Source organism: Euprymna scolopes, chromosome 4, assembly GCF_053919585.1.
Source record: "Euprymna scolopes isolate OS-2025 chromosome 4, ASM5391958v1, whole genome shotgun sequence".
Classification (NCBI taxonomy): Eukaryota; Metazoa; Mollusca; class Cephalopoda; order Sepiida; family Sepiolidae; genus Euprymna; species Euprymna scolopes.
In genome coordinates this window covers 172,997,000-173,014,460 of record NC_136485.1, presented here as the reverse complement: position 1 = coordinate 173,014,460, position 17,461 = coordinate 172,997,000, and the positions used below count along the sequence as shown (strand labels likewise).

Below are 17,461 nucleotides of genomic sequence, written 5' to 3'. Positions count from 1 at the left end.
AGCCATTTGTTTACAAAGAATCAGTTAAAGTGTTTCATTGGTCAACAATGGTATTAGAGAAAAGAAAATCTCAAAAGGCATCATCTTTACCACCATTTGTTTTTTTTTTTATTCTTCGCTGGAGTGCTCAATTTGCCCAAAATATTAATTTTTTTTTTTATTCTTCGCTGGAGTGCTCAATTTGCCCAAAATATTAATTTTTTTTTTATTCTTCGCTGGAGTGCTCAATTTGCCCAAAATATTAATTTTTTTTTTTATTCTTCGCTGGAGTGCTCAATTTGCCCAAAATATTAATTTTTTTTTTATTCTTCGCTGGAGTGCTCAATTTGCCCAAAATATTAATTTTTTTTTTATTCTTCGCTGGAGTGCTCAATTTGCCCAAAATATTAATTTTTTTTTTTTTTTTTCGCTGGAGTTCTCAATTTGCCCAAAATATTAAATTTTCAGATGTGATGGAGATTGAGGACAGGTACCTGATTTAATTTTTTTTTTTTTAATAGATGTTGGCGTTTTTAAATAGATTTAACATGTTAGTAGTTATATCAATGGTTATTTACTTTTTTATTAATTAGCTTCCCATGAAGATTCTAATGCAGTGTATGGGGCAGCCAAACCAGCTGCCAACATTGCCCTGCTCTTTATTGAAACCAACCGAGAGTTCTTTTTATTATCCTCACTGTTCACTTCAGTGCAATTCTCTGGATCTCTTTTGCACTTGGTTCACCAGGAATGTTAGTTAGGTAGAACTTCAGGTTCTTCTTTATAAACCCTGTGGCGCTTATGATAACTGGTATGATTGATATATCTCTAAGATTTCAGTTTCTTTTCATATCATACATGAGACCTTGGTATTTGGTCTGTTTCTCCCTTTCAGCTCTGTTCAGACCGCCATCATTAGGGACACTCACTTCAACCAAGGTTGCCACTCTTTCTGACTTATTCCATATAACTATGTCAAGTTTCACAGCAGCATTTTCAAGGTAGGTGGTTGTAGGGATTACATCTGTATGTCACCTTCAATGTTTTGGGGTATGATGTTTTTAGAGTTTTATTTTTTTTCCTGAAATAAGTCGATGTTCAAATTTGTGAACATCCAAAATGGTACTCAGTCTTGATTATACGATCGACATCATGAAGGTTAAATAATTTGCATATTATTTCAAAACGAACTTTACTAATTATTTATCTTTATTCTTTCTCGTTGGATAATTAGTTTCATTTTATTATTACGCTCACTTCTATTCATGCATATTTCATGTATTGTGCATAATTGCATGAAAAGATATAGCGTACGCAGTGTCTTTATTTATGTGTGTACGGAACGTCTTTACCGCACTCCTCTCTCAATGTTTACAGACTTTAGACTTGATATATAGGGTATTTGAAACTTTGTAAAAAATTAATTCACTTTGGTTTTAAACTGGTAAAAATAGCAGCTAAGTAGTTAACATATAAAAATATTAATTAATTAAGGGATAAGTCGATTAAATCTATTATTTTTATGCATGCGCAAAAATGCATGTAAACGTGAAAGCTAAATTTTTAACGGTTTTTACATCCATTCAATAGCTGAAAAGATAACGATGAAGGCTGGAGCCGATAAAGTTTTGGATTCTAATTAACCTGTTGGCACCAATGTTATTATTTTTACTTTTAAAACCATTACTATATAATAGGTACAATGTAATAACCAATGGAATAGTGGCTCTATAAAAATAAATACGAAATCTGCATAAATTCAAATAACATATGTGAGGGTATTTTAACGATAACGCCGAACGGTCTGCTAGCATTTATATGAAACGCTATGAGAAAGGCAACACTATCTCCCTCTCAATCCCTCCCTTCCTCTCATACACACACCCACACATACACACACTCACACACACACATACACACACTCACACACATATATATATATATGTGTGTGTGTGTGTGTGTGTGTGTGTGCCCCCCTCTACGTGAATAGCGACGACAAACCGGACAAGCAGACAAACTCCACCCCTTAACAATAGAGATCCCTAGGTGTAAGAAAGCTTTCTACTCCAATAGTTTCTTCCCCAGAACTGCTAGACGTTTGACCTCCCTTACGGGATTCTGCTGTCCCAACTGTACTGGCATGCAGCAGTTAAAATGTAATGTGAACAGACATCTTGCTACTTATCTCCCTTCATAATACCCCTGCAACCTATGTCCCCGATATTAGCCCCTTACTTCGAAGTGGCACTTTGCCTTGTTTGGGGTGAAAATTTAATTTATATATATATATATATATATTGGATGAGTTTTTCTGTGTAAGAGACGGTCTCTACCAAACAACTCACATTTAATTTATATATATATATATATATATATATATATATATATATATATATATATATATATATATATTGGATGAGTTTTTCTGTGTAAGAGACGGTCTCTACCAAGCAACTCAATTTTTGCTTAGTATAAAAACTTTAAACTTTATATATATATATATATATATATATATATATATATATATATATATATATATATATATATATATAAAGGATTTGAACCTGCTAAGGGATCAAAATTGAAAGGAAATTGGGAATTTGGTATGTGATTCGACTAAACGGGTTATTTCTACAATGCGCAAATATACATGTATATTATTATTAACGGTATTTTTTAAAAAGTTTACTGATATTGGATCTATAATACTATTTTAATATCGATACTTGGGCGTATTTTACGACCAGACAATACCAGCTAGCTTTCTATGCTAGTATATATATATATATATATATATATATATATATATATATATATATATATATATATATATATATATATATATGTGCGATGGTCGTTTTCTTAACTACGAAGACGGCATTTGTATCATTAAAATGAGCGACCTTTTAGCCCCAGGATATTTAAACAGGTTCCCCAATCTGTGTCTGAGTAAACATTGATTTTTTAAAACTGTGCTTGTCTCCTTAACCTAACCCTAAGTTCGAGACTTTCAACTTACGTTGGCAAAACCAGATATACATGAAGATGATATGTAAGACCACACACGCAAGTGGGAAATGGGAAATAAAATTTTAATATAAATTATTAATACTTTTCTTTAATAAAATTACATTTTATTCAACGACGAAAAATAATTGTGTAATTATAAAGTATTTTTAATCCAATATGCGAACACCAGGTACTTTCATTGCACGTCCAGGTAGATTAGTAGGCCGATAGCAGGGTCAAGGCATTTCTTCGAATACGCGTGTAGAAAGGGAGCTCATAAAGTTCAGTCAATTTACGCGGGTCCCTATGTGTCGTATGATTAATAGATACAGTTTGTGTCGTATTGTAAACACTTTAAAAATTATTTTTTGTTTCAGACATTTTTTTTTATTTTAATACTACATTTTAGATTGTTTTTAGTTTATTTTACGATACATAAACTCTTACCCGATTGCATAGATTGCGTAGTTATTCCTTAAATCTCTTCTGTCTTGTTATGTTGAACTAAATAAATTCCTCAATAAAATACTGACTATTGTTTGATAGATTATTTAATTGCAATGCATCTAACATTTTTTAAAACTTTAATGTTTTGTTCAATTAATCTCCAAAAAGAAGCAATTATTTATGAATTAAGGCAGAGTTACGGCTTTGTTTTAAAGATGACGTGCATTTGAAAATAAGTTTAATCTCAATAAAGTATTATTTGGAAGGGCATCAAGTGATTACATTTTATCGCTCTAGACGACTGACTGTATCGATCCACAAGATAAATACGAATTAAATATTGATTTGTAGGACGAGAGCAATCGATTGCAAAGGGGCTATAAAGAGAATAAATTTACATTATATATCTGATATATATTTTCATAAGGTTGATATTTTTATCATTCTTTCTTTGTGATTGTCAACCAACAATCTGCAGCTGTATCGAAATAGCTGACGTGGAAACAGCTCACGGCTTCATTGAAATAAAATGAAAAGATTTCGCGTAAAGTAAATGCACCTTGCGACATGACAGAAAAGCATAAAATTATGTGAATAGAATACCGAAATTGTGAACAAACATAACAAGGAGCGCATTAAAGATGATTCTGTACTAATACGAACTAAGTTATCCGAAAATATCCGCCCACTCATAAAATATTTTACTTGGCTGTGACTCCCCAATAACTGAATACACATGCGTCACCCAGTACATTATAACGACCACAAAAAGTAACATTTCCACTACTTTCGAACGATTCACATGATTGAACAAGGTCTGCTATTTCGTTATGTTTATAGGAAAAGCGAATGTACTATGTAGTCAATCCCAGCACTATAGCATAAATTGTTCTCGAGGGAAGCAAGTAATTTGAAGAAAATTTGCTATGATCAGCCCCGTTGATAATATTTAGTTAGAGAGCATCAGCGATCGATAATAAAGAAGGAAGTGATGTCTGGAGGATGCTCTCCTGTCATTGCGGCGGGCAGACATTAAAATTTCATCTTAGCCAAAATGCCAAGAAAGTATATAGACTGGTCTCTTTAATTCTTTTTGGTGACGCTGTAAATTAAATGTTAACAAATAAATATATATAAATATATATAAATGAAAAATTGCGAAGGTAATAGTTGCATATCAATTTGATAAACAATATTAAATAGATACTTTTCAAAATAACTTTGTAATAAATTTTTTTACAGTCCTTTTTCTTCATAATACAACAATGTTGAATTCATCTCTACTATTATATAACAGTCACTTTGTGTGTGTGTGAGTTGTGTCGTCATAGACTCCGAAACAGCAAAGCCTATCTTTTGCAAATTTCACACAAAGGTAATTTCTATTTTTCGCACAGAAATTACTCCAATAAGTATCGAAAATTGAAAAAATCCGATCTTAAAAATAGCCTTTTTCTCTTATACATAAAAGTAATTTTTATGGAGGAATATTTTACATTAAACCGGTGTAACCTTGGCCGGTGTAACGTAAAATATCACCCGTACATACTCTTTTCTTTTATTTTATTTTATGTATAAGAAAGGAAAGAGTATTTTTTCGACCGTCAAGACGGAATTCGATAAACAACATTATAATTATTATTTTTTTCCATTTTTTTTTTGTGAATTAGGTAACAGGGAAAATTATACCTCGTAATATATAATATTCAATAGAGGAGTGATTCTATAATAATACATACGCAATCTACATAAATTAAAATATTATGTGTAAGCGTATTTTACGACCGGGAAACGTCGAGAATCCAACTAATTAATGTTAACATAAAGCTCTTTTAAAATTGAATGTTCAATCAGAAAATTAAAAATTATTTATTAATCAAATATTCTTACAAGAATTTTCCTCTAATTTGTTCTCATAATTTTAATAAACTCTTTCACAGCATCATTCATAAATTTTTAAGGGATCATTAGTTTATGATATCGAACGTCAAACGTTTACTCTCAACTTTAGTATTTTAAATTCTTCATTTCTTTCTTTTAAATTTATTAAATGTCATTTAAATCTTCTTGTATAAAAAGAACGTTTGAAGTTTATTATTCCCTAAATTATTTTAATGATATGTTTCAAAAGTAATGTTTATGTCTGTTCCAAGTATAAATCAAGCGAACATATTCCCATAAAAAATATCTAAACTAAAGCATTATATATTTATTCCTAAACAACGTTTCATGTTTTTCATCAACAAGTTTTACAACACTTACCAAATTAAGTTCATATTTCGAATCTGACTTCATTAACACAATACAAAAATATAGAAAAAATCATTATGATGTAAATATTTGTCTAACAACAAATTGTCATATGCCAAACGTCATATACATTGATCAGGTAGTTTTGTTAACTAAAAAATTACAATTTTTAGCGAAAAACGTTTTAATTATTTGGTATAGGATCAAAAGTCAAATTGAGTTGTCCAGTGAACTTAGTTATATTTAGGAAATGTACGGTTATCTGCTCTTTAATATTACCATATTCTAAAATAACATGGCGGCTACTTGCTCTCCCGTCTTATTCGGAAAAAAACATGGGTGTACTTATTAAAAGAAAAAAAAAATAAAACTTGATCAATTTACACTACTTCAAGAATTCGGTATTTTCGTTCCGTGACCTGTACGTACATCATAAAAAGTTGTCAAGATTGATTAATTTATTAATTTTGGGGTATTTTTTTTAGAGAATACGAGCTCTGTTGAAATAATAACATTATTATTTTGCAACTTACATTTACTATTTTATAAAAGAATTTATACGGCATCATCACCTTGACACTCCGTTTCTCATCGAATCACCGAAGTTAAGCAACGTTGAACCTGGTCAGTATTAAATGAGTGACTATTTGGGGCTTTCCCGTGTTCTACGTGCTCTCCGCTTATCTCGGCATTGTTTGCAGTCGTCCTGGAATTCTCCTTACCACTAGACTACAACAGTTCTGATTCAGGAGATGTGTTATGTGGATTGAGAAAACCTTGCCTCACAAGTACATGCGAAGCTGTCCCTACAGAGGGTATCATTTGTCTTTAAGACTGCCTGGAGACATGGACACTTTTTATTAAATAATCTAATTGGTGTTTTCTATGAATTTGATTTAACATATATATTTCACTACTAGTAATTTTGTATTTAAAATATTTATTTGAATTTAAATTATTTCTTTGAATTTAAATTTTTTCATTTAAAATTATTTATCGTTCGATTTTAATTTGTTTGTTTAATTATTGTCTGTTTATTCCCAAAATGTATAATTCTATTTTTGCAGTATTTCATTATCTCTCGCTTCAAACATACTCAATTTTACACACCTAAGTTTTGTGTTTGCTTTTGAATTCGCATTGACAAGTCCAATTACAGTATAAATCGAAATGTGTTCTTTTATTTTCTGTTTAAATGCAATTTTTAAATAAATTATGAAAGAATTTATTTTGTAAGGTGTTTATTATCAAAATGTTTTTTTCGCAGAAATAATACTAATTTTCCATTTTGAATTAATTCTCATTTTAATATTGAATAAAATTTTTATCAATTCTCATTTTAATATTGAATAAATTTTAATTAATTCTCATTTTAATATTGAATAAAATTTTAATCAATTCTCATTTTAATATTGAATAAAATGTTTATCAATTCTCATTTTAATATTGAATAAAATTTTTATCAATTCTCATTTTAATATTGAATAAAATTTTTATTTATTCTCATTTTAATATTGAATAAAATTTTTATCAATTCTCATTTTAATATTGAATAAAATTTTAATCAATTCTCATTTTAATATTGAATAAAATTTTTATCAATTCTCATTTTAATATTGAATAAAATTGGTTTAGTATCAATTTTCATTCTTATATTTCTCTATTTTTTTTTAAAGTTTTCTAATGCTTCCGTAAAAATCTACCATTCATCATCGATAGTCTGGCTGGTCGACAAACCTTGTTTGCAAGACTCTCAGGTATGACGTAATTTTCTAACGAACAGCCATGATTATTATATTTACGTCGGTCGCGGTATTCTACTGAGTTGAGTCATGTTTTCCCATATCTGTCCTTCCCGCGGCCTGTTTCTCCTGAGAGTAACCCCTAATCAGCGCTAAGCAACATTACATAGCACTTCAATATAGCCATCTGAATTGTGTCTGAGTTCCTTGTCGAAAATTTTTGTCGGCATGATGGACCTTTGCTAGTTACTGAAGACATCACAGTTTAAGAAAATAGTGATGGAGCGCGCGATTTCGTGTGAAGTGTAAGATAGACAATTGTGGTGCTCTGCTTTGTGTGACTGATCTACAGAAGAACAAGGTTATCCTCTGTAGTGAATGTTGGATCTTGTTGAAGAATTTCATTCACAGCAAGAACTCGCCTGATTACAACTACAGCAGGGAATTCCTTTATCTCTCATTTCCACTTCCATTTTTTACTTTCTCTCTCTTTCACTTTAGACTATTAGAAATTTGCAAAAATAAAGTTTTTTTTGACTCGATCGTCCCAACTGTGGAAGACAATAAAACAAAGACGCTTCCCAGCCGACGACAACATAGTTGTCATAATGTTTAATTTAAATAAATACTTGTAGAACCATATTCACTGATAATCAATTTCTTTTCAAGGAATTCTCTGCGAAATTCACCTGGTTGTTTCTAATTCGAGCGTGGTGGTTCTGATCGCCCAACCGTTATTTTTAGCTCTTATACTTGAGTTGCTACCTCGCCTGTATATGCAGTCTCTCTTTACTACAAGATATAACTCTGATTAAAACTAACTTACCAGAGTTATGAATACCTCTTCCAGGTAAAATTAATTCCTCGACAAAGAAATTGTGTATCATTGTTATGCCCCCCTACGCATGTGAAAATAAAGATATAGTGCGACTAAACATAATGGCGTGGACCGGAAAGGCTCAATAACGAAAACACGGCCATAGATTTGTGTTAGAATATATATATATATATATATATATATATATATATATATATATATATATATATATATATATACAGCAACACTACGTTAAAACACAAAGTTTTACCTAGATCACTGAAGCCAAGCAACGTTGAGCCTGGCCAGTACCAGGTAGGTCATCATTTGGGAAGGTTATATATATATATATATATATATATATATATATATATATATATATATATATATATATATATATATGGTAAGACTGGTAATTAGTAAAATCCTGAAGAGAGTGCTCGATACTATTGCAGAGCAAATATGTTTTTTTTATTACCGTTTTATCTATTTTTTCTATGTAATCTGGGATTTCAGTAAGGTCTGACGAATATATATATGGTAAGACTGGTAATTAGTAAAACCCTGAAGAGAGTGCTCGATACTATTGCAGAGCAAATATGTTTTTTTTATTATCGTTTTATCTATTTTTTCTATGTAATCTGGGATTTCAGTAAGGTCTGACGAGGCTGTTGGATCGTAAACATAGTCCAATATCCGAAACATATGTAACCTGTGACTTCCTGTGACTTTTGGTTATTTTCTAGGCTCAAGGAAAACCTTAGACGCTGTCATTATGAAAGAATTGAAGAAATGAAAGAGGCTGTGATGAGGGCTGTTGACATGCTTACACAAGAGGACTTTCATATAGCCTTTCAGAAATTGATGGAACGGTACAACAAGTGCATTACAGCTGGGGGAGATTACTTCAAAAGCGACTAGAGTTGTATGTGTGTTATATCAATAAAATGCCCATACGAAAAAGTCTAGAAACTTATTGAAGGAACCTCGTACTTGTTTGGCATTGCATCTTCGGCAATCAATGAATGGTGATAACGTACGTACACCGTGTTACACTGTATTTTTATTTTAAAGATCAATAAACAAAAAACAGTATTCATTGTTTTGGTTTTTGTTTTCATTCATTAATACGTCATGAAGATTTTTTTTCTAAGTTATCTGGGAGTGGTGTACTGTTTACAAATCTTTGTGTACGTGGATACGTGCGTTTGAATAAGATAGGGAAATGTAGTTCCATGTGTAAGCAATAGAGTGAACTGACATGGAGTGAGAGAGAGAGAGAGGGTAAAGAAAACGACAAAGAAAGAGAGGAGAGATAGAGAGAAAGAGGGAGGAGGAAGAGTGAGATAAAGAAAGAGAAAGGTCAATAGATTGAAACGGATATACATAACTGAAATATGCCAGGGTGTGTTTCAGCCGGACATCCTTTATGGAAAAGTACACGACGAAACAAGATACACAAAAAAAAAAAGATGTCACAATGTTAACGAATTTAAAGTAACAACAAATCTATACTCCTCTTAACACACTAGTGACTAACAATGAACTGAGGACGTAGAATTCAAAAATTCCAAATGAGTTATTATAGAAAATATTCATACTATAAATAACATGTGTGGTAATTTCTTGTTACTGACGTTGGTAATAAGGTCAACCCATTTTAATATAAGTTAAACCTTTTCTAAAATTACGGGTTTTGTATTTTATGCATTATTATGTACTAGCAGGACCCGTGAACATTATATATATTGAATAAGAACATATGTTTAGTAAAACCGATATTTTTGGATAGTTTAAAAAAATATATATTTTTTTTTTTCTGGATGGAACAACTAAAAACGCAAGAAATATGAGTGTATTACCATTACTTTAAAAATACTGGCTATTATATTTTTACAGTAAAACTGACACAAAAATGATACATTAATAAATACTCAGAAAATACTATTGTGCTATATAGTTCAATACAAATAATAAAAAAACACGTTGTAAGGTACAATTAAAATTTGCTTTTTCAGTCTAACAGTTCTTCGAAAAAAATATTATTTATTTTTTGTCCTGTTTTTTCAAATGTCCCCTTTTTTAAGAAACATCCCGCTAGTTCGTGTCTTCAGTAAAGAACCGTTGCAATTTGACATTACTACGAGTTCCTTTCTCCCAGTACTATGGAAATATTTATGCATTATTATAAAAATATTTTAAACAATATATATTAGTAAACCTATATTTGAAACAATCTTTATTATTATAATGATATTTGAAACAATATACATAATTACAATGGTATTTGAAACAATATATATTATTATAATCATATTTCAAACAATATACATTATTATAATTGTTTTTAAACCATATATATTATTATACTTATATTTTAAAGAATATACATTACAATGATGACATTTTAAACAATATATATATATTTATAATTATATTTAAAACAATATATATTCTCTTTCTCCTTTGTATTATAAAAATATTTATATATTATTACTATCATATTTAAAACAATATATATTATTATAATGACATTTAAAACAATATCTATTATTACAATGATATTTTCCACTATATATACTATATTAATAATTTCTGAAACAACATAATGTTGTTTTTACCAGACGCACCCCTCCACCGTACTATATACCGATACTCTATGGCTGACCGGGGTAGCTTCCGTACATTCATATCTGATTTACCTCTGCACTCCATGTTTAAAAAGGAAGTGTCCTCTATAGTATCAGATCTGACCGAATGGTTAATTGTAGGCATAGACCAATTTATACTATCTAAAAAATCCAACAAAAACCTAACAGCCAGCCATGGTTCTCCTCAGAATGTGCTGCTGCTATCGCGCACAGAAATCACTTTTTCCATAGCTACCAACGTAATAGATACACTGAGACTAAAGCTGCTTTCAGGACTGCCAGCAGCCACTGTAAAAGAGTAATAAAAAATGCAAGAGAGCTATATGCCCAGTCTGTTAAATCCAAAATAGCTGATCAGCGGCTTAGTTCCCACCAGTTTTGGCAATTAACAAATAGGATCCTGAACAGAAGTGTGCGTTGTATCCCAACCATTATCAATGGACCAGAGGTCATCTCGTCAGCGTCAGACAAGGCCAAACTATTTGCAAAGAGCTTTGCAGCTAATTCTACCCTATGCGACGAAGGCCATCAACTCCCCATATTTCCTCACAGAACACGCTAGGTAACATACAAATGTCCGTGCATGAGGTCGCCAAGCTAATCAAGAACCTTGATTCCAGTAAAGCAACTGGCCCTGACGGCATCCCAATTATAGTGTTAAAAAAGCTTAAACCAGAACTTGCTCCCATACTTACGAAACTGTTTAAGCGCTGCCTTAAGGAGAACTGCTTTCCGACTCCCTGGAAGACCTCATCAGTTTGCCGTGTATTTAAGAATTCAGGTGATAAGTCATCTCCATCTCAGTACAGACCAATAAGTCTTCTGTGTGTCATGAGTAAGTTGCTGGAATCCATATTAAATAGAGAAATAGTCAACCACCTCAGCAGAAACAACCTTCTTAGTGACACACAATATGGTTTCCGCTCTGCAAGATCAACCGCAGATGTGCTGACGGTTATATCTCACAGGATTAGTGACTCTCTTGACAAAGGCTTTCTTTCTAGGGCAATTGCTCTTGACATATCAAAGGCCTTCGACATGGCATAAGGGTTTACTTCACAAGATTTCCAGCTACAGTATAACTGGAAATGTTTTCTCAATCATTAAATCATTTCTCTCCGATAGGCTCATAAGAGTAGTGGTCGATGGACAAAAATCAGAGGCCTGCAGTTTTAATGCTTGAGACCCTCGGTGGTCAATCCTGGGCCCAACTCTCTTCCTGATCTATATCAATGACCTCCCTAAACACAGACTTAAATCATTCGTTGACATCTATGCTGAGGACACGAACATCTACAGCAACACATCAAAGGCTGTAAATGACAAAGCTCTCTCTGATTCTCTTTCCTCTGATCTCGAGCGCGTGGTTCAGTGGGGGAAGACGTAGCTGGTTAGCTTTAATGCATCTAAAACCAAACTCCTATCCTTACATCATCAACGCTCTGATGCCCATCTGGCATCAATTGTGATGGATGGCTCTCGTCTGGGAGAGGCCCCGTGTTTTGACAAGCTTCTGGGTTTGACCTTTACTCCTGATCTGAAATGGAACACGTACATCAAGTCAGTTGCCAAGGTAGCTGGAAAGATGGTGGGATCCTTCTACCGCTCCAGAAGATATCTCACTACTAATGCAATTCTCTATCTATATAAAAACCAAGTACGTCCAAGGATGGAATACTGTTGCCATATCTGGGCAGGAGCTGCTAAAAACAGCCTATCCTGCCTTGACAGAGTACAAAATAGACATCGTGGCTTAGTGAGGGATGCCCTTTTCTCTACCCTGCAACCTCTCTCCCACAGAAGAGACGTTGCGAGCCTATCCTTGTTTTATCGTGATTTCCATAGCACGTGCTCGTCTGAACTCCAATCTCTGGTCCCCCTCGTCAATCTTTCACGAAAAACACCCGTCTAGCTAAATCCACGGTGAAAAATGTCCCTCACTCTTTATCTGTGCCTAAATCAAAACGTGGAATCCATGAACAAAGCTTCTTTCTTAGAACTGAACGCCTGTGGAACTCTGTTCCGTCTGCCTGCTTCCCTCCGGACTACAACTTGGATGTCTTCAAGTCTAATGTTAACAAATTCCTAATGAACTGCCCCCTTAAGTAAACACTTTATCAAATCTCCACACTAACGTAATGTACTTGCAATAACCCTTATCCCTGAGTGGCTTCCGTGCCTTGATAAGTGGTGACCACTGTGTAAAGTAAAAAGAGAAAAAATCATTATTATATTATAAACGATATGTATTCTTAAAATTACATGTAAAGCAATATATTATTATTATTATTATTATTATTATTATTATTATTATTATTATTATTATTTTCTGTACAATATATATTATTAAAATTATATTTGAGACAATATACATTGTTATAATCATATTTGAAACAATATATATAATTATAATGATATGTAAACAATATTTATTATTATAATAATATTTTAAAAAATATATACTATTACAAATATATTTTCTACCATATATATTATTATAATAATATTTAATACAATATAAACTATTATAAAGATATTTAAAACTGTCTATATTATTATAATGATATTCGAAAACAATATACATATTATCGTAATATTTTAAACAATATATATTATTACAATGATAACTAAAACACCATATACTATTATAATCGTATTGAAAAACGGGGAATGTGATAATCATATTTTAAACAAAATAAACTTTGTTATAATTATATTTTAAACAGTATATATGAGTATAGTCATATTTTAAATATATATTAAATTACAATGATATTATAAAAATATGTATTATTAAAATGAGATTTTAAACAATTTATACTATTACAATGATACTTTAAACAATATATATTATTACAATTATATTTGAAACAATATACATTATTATAATGATGTTTTAAACAATACATATTACTTTAATTATATTTCAAACAATATATATTATCACAATCGTATTTAAAACAAAATATATTTTCATAATTTTGTTTTAAAAAATGTATATTATAAAAGTGATATTTTAAGTAATATATATTATTATAATCCTTTTTAAAGTATATTTTTATTATAATCATATTTTTAACAATAGATATTATTATCATTAGTTTTAAAGAATATATATTTTAAAATTATAGTTTAAACAATATATATTATTTTAATGACATTTAAAACAATTGATATTAAAAAGTATATTTAAAACAATCTATATTATTATAATTATATTTTAACCAATATATATAATCTTAACAAAATATGTAAAATAGCCTTTGGACGTTGAATTCTCAATATATACTAATGTCGTGAACCTACTAGTGCTAACTGTTAAACCCGAACAAAAAATAAAAAATAAGTAAATAAATAAAATAAAAAATAAAGAATTAATTAAATGTTTCATCTATAATCACTTAAATTTTTAATAAAATAACGAAAATAAAAAATGTTCCAAGAAAAGTCAATCCAGTGTCCCTCACCTTTCCAGCTATCTTTCTATCTCTGACAACCACATCCCCTAACCTAACCACCCCAACAGTCGGCAAAGAGCACCCCATCCCGTACACACCATCCCTTTCCCTCTTCTTTCGCATCCTCCTTCCCCTTCTCTCCTTCAATAGTTAACCTATGCAAGCCAGCGAGCGACTCGCTTGACCTATATAGACCAGGTCATTCCACTGAACAAGCAAGTGACATAAATAAATTAAACAAATAAATGAATAATACATAGCAGCAGAAAAAGACAACAGAATAGATATAGAATATTAAAAATAAAACAAAGATCATGCAAAAGCAACAAGTTATAAACTAGAAAATATATATAAAAAAAGAAAAATCTAACAACTACAACAATATGCTAATTACACGCTATAAATACAAATCCCCTCCTGACATTTACTGCAGGGCTCCACACAGCCATTTAATGTTTGTTTTCGCTCCCCTATCCGGCATGCTTTGAATCGATCTATCAGATCCACCATTTGAAAAGGGGGATATTTCCCGAAATATAATGGATAGTTACAGACATAACAAGTCATATTTACTTAAAACAATTCAATAAAGATATGTATATATAGACATATATGCATGTACTTATTGATTTGGAAATCACTATTGTTTTCACCTTCTCTCATCAACACCGACTACATCTCATTCCTCGCATTGTGATAGCCTTCTAAATCTCTACTACATGTAAAATAATATACATTAATATGATGATATTTTTAAGAATATATATTAATGTAATAATAAAATGACATATACTATTATAATGTTGTTAAAATATATAATATTTAAATGATATTTAAAACGATATATATAAGCATAATTATGTTTTAAAGAATATATATTATAAAAATAATATTTTAAAATATCTCTATTATTATATTTATATTTCAAACAATATATATTATAAAGATATCTGAAACAATATCTATTAGTAAAATTATATTTTAAATATATATTATTTAATGATATTTAATCTATATATATGACTATTATGATTTTTGAAACAATATATTATTATAATGATATTTAAAATAATATATTTCATTATAAGGATATTTGATATTTATTTTATTTTTATGATACTTTAAACAAATAATATTATAATAATATTCAAGCAATATTTATTATTATTAAAATGATATTTCAACAATATGTATTATAAAAACAATATTTTAAACAATATACATTGTTAAGATTATATTTACAAAATATATATTTCTTATTTAATGATATTTGAAAAATTGTATTGTTATAATGACATTTTAAACAATATATATTATTGTAATAATATTTTGCACAATATATATAAGTTATCTGCTGTTTATATATTATTTAATAATATTTGAAACTTTATATCGTATTCCAATGATATTTTAAATATATATATAATTATAATGATATGTTAAACAATACATTTTACTCTAATGATATTTGGAGCAATACGTATTATGTAATTATATTTAAAACAATATATATTATAATCAAACATTTTGAAGAATATACATTAATAAAATGATATTTTAAATAATCTAAATTTTTATAATATTCAAAACAATATATATTATAAAAGTTATATTAAAACCAATATATATTATTAAAACTAAACTATATATATTATTATAATTATATTTTATACATTTTTATTAAAATAATCATATTTGAAACCACATATATTGTTTTTCCCCAGTATTATGAAAATAATAATTAAAATCATATTTTAAACAATATATATATCATTAAACTTATATTTTAAACATTATATACTACTAGATGTATACGCTTACCAGCGTTGCCCGGTAGAAGCGTCCCCATCTCAAAAGAATTTTAGTACGGATGTTGTTGTTGTTGTTGTTGTTGTTGTTGTTGTTGTTGTTTCTGTTGCTCCTGCTCCCAAACCTTTAACTTTTTCATGTTACCAATGGCTTTTAGAATAGATACCACAAACTCCTCATGATACGAACGGCTATCGTAATGTTAAGAACAGATGGTCTAGTAAGGGTATTGAGCAACCACCATAGTAATAAAAAAGATAAAAAATAGCAACCAGGGGAAAAAGAGAAAATAGAGGCAGTAGGAAGCCCGAAAGAAAACCATCTATTTATCCCTCAAAGCTGTGGTAATGTTGACCGGTTACTTTCCCGGCACTGCAACTAAAAATAGTTCGTATCAAAGTTTTATTAAGAAGCAGAAATTTATTTACGATTGAAAACATGGAATCCTATCCTAAGGCAATGAAACGAAACTTCTTGCGAGTATTTATCATATATTATCTTTTATTACTGACTGCAATACTCCGTTTCAATTATTTAACATTTCACCATAACAAAAATGATAAACCCTTAATAAACAAATAAAAATACAATAAAGCAACAAAAAACAACAACAACAAAAAAGAAAACGCACCAAAAACAAATGAATGTTTTCGTTTAATCTCGATATTTAAAAACTCAATTAAAAAGAATAAAACAAAACAGTATGAGTTTGATAATAAAAATAACTGATAAAAATGGAGAAAAGGCACGAAATTTTATACTTATTTATCACAAGGCGAAACCCGGCTTTACTATTAAAACGAAAACAAAAAAACAACTCGTAAGTTAATAGGCAGGTCCGCAACTCACCGAGGCATGAGGCCATGATTAAAATAGCGTCTCGTTAAAGTTAATAATGATGCGTTAATGAAAGGAGACCAATGCGTTACGTTGCTTTAATCTTTGTCTCTCTGTTTCTATATCTGTTCTTTTTTCTCTCTCTCTCTTTCTCTCTCTCTCACTTTGTCCCCCTCTCTCTTATTTCGGTACAGTTTTCTACTGTATACAAAACATATATAACTATCGCTCTGTCCCTTGATTCCACCAATTCTGTCTATCTCTTCCTCACTTTCATTCTCTCCTTCTAAACACATTTAGAGAGAGAGAGAGAGAGAGAGAGAGAGAGAGAGAGTCTGTCTTTCCTATGTCACTTTCTCTTTCTCTCTCTCCCACTTGCTCTCTTCCTCTCTCTCTTTCTCTCTCCATCTCTCTCTCTCTCTCTCGTTTGGGTACAGGTTTCGAATGTAAACAAAACAGATA

General features: G+C 30.2%; 1 protein-coding gene across 1 annotated transcript; it reads left to right on the top strand.

Annotated features, from left to right (window-relative positions):
• The first annotated feature begins 781 nt into the window (after nt 1-781).
• Nucleotides 782-9,333, top strand: LOC145273089 (uncharacterized). The gene is made up of 2 exons (XM_080127060.1): nt 782-980; nt 8,991-9,333. The coding sequence occupies exons 1-2, from the start codon at nt 793-795 to the stop codon at nt 9,163-9,165; spliced, it is 363 nt and encodes a 120-aa protein (XP_079983186.1). The 5' UTR covers nt 782-792; the 3' UTR covers nt 9,166-9,333.
• The last annotated feature ends 8,128 nt before the right edge of the window (nt 9,334-17,461 follow it).

What these genes read in the sequence shown, in the direction of transcription:
- LOC145273089 (XM_080127060.1), top strand. Translation starts at nt 793, where the DNA reads ATGATTGATATATCTCTAAGATTTCAGTTTCTTTTCATATCATACATG. An exon ending in TTCACAGCAGCATTTTCAAG is followed by an intron (nt 981 to 8,990) that starts GTAGGTGGTTGT and finishes GTTATTTTCTAG; the next exon opens with GCTCAAGGAAAACCTTAGAC.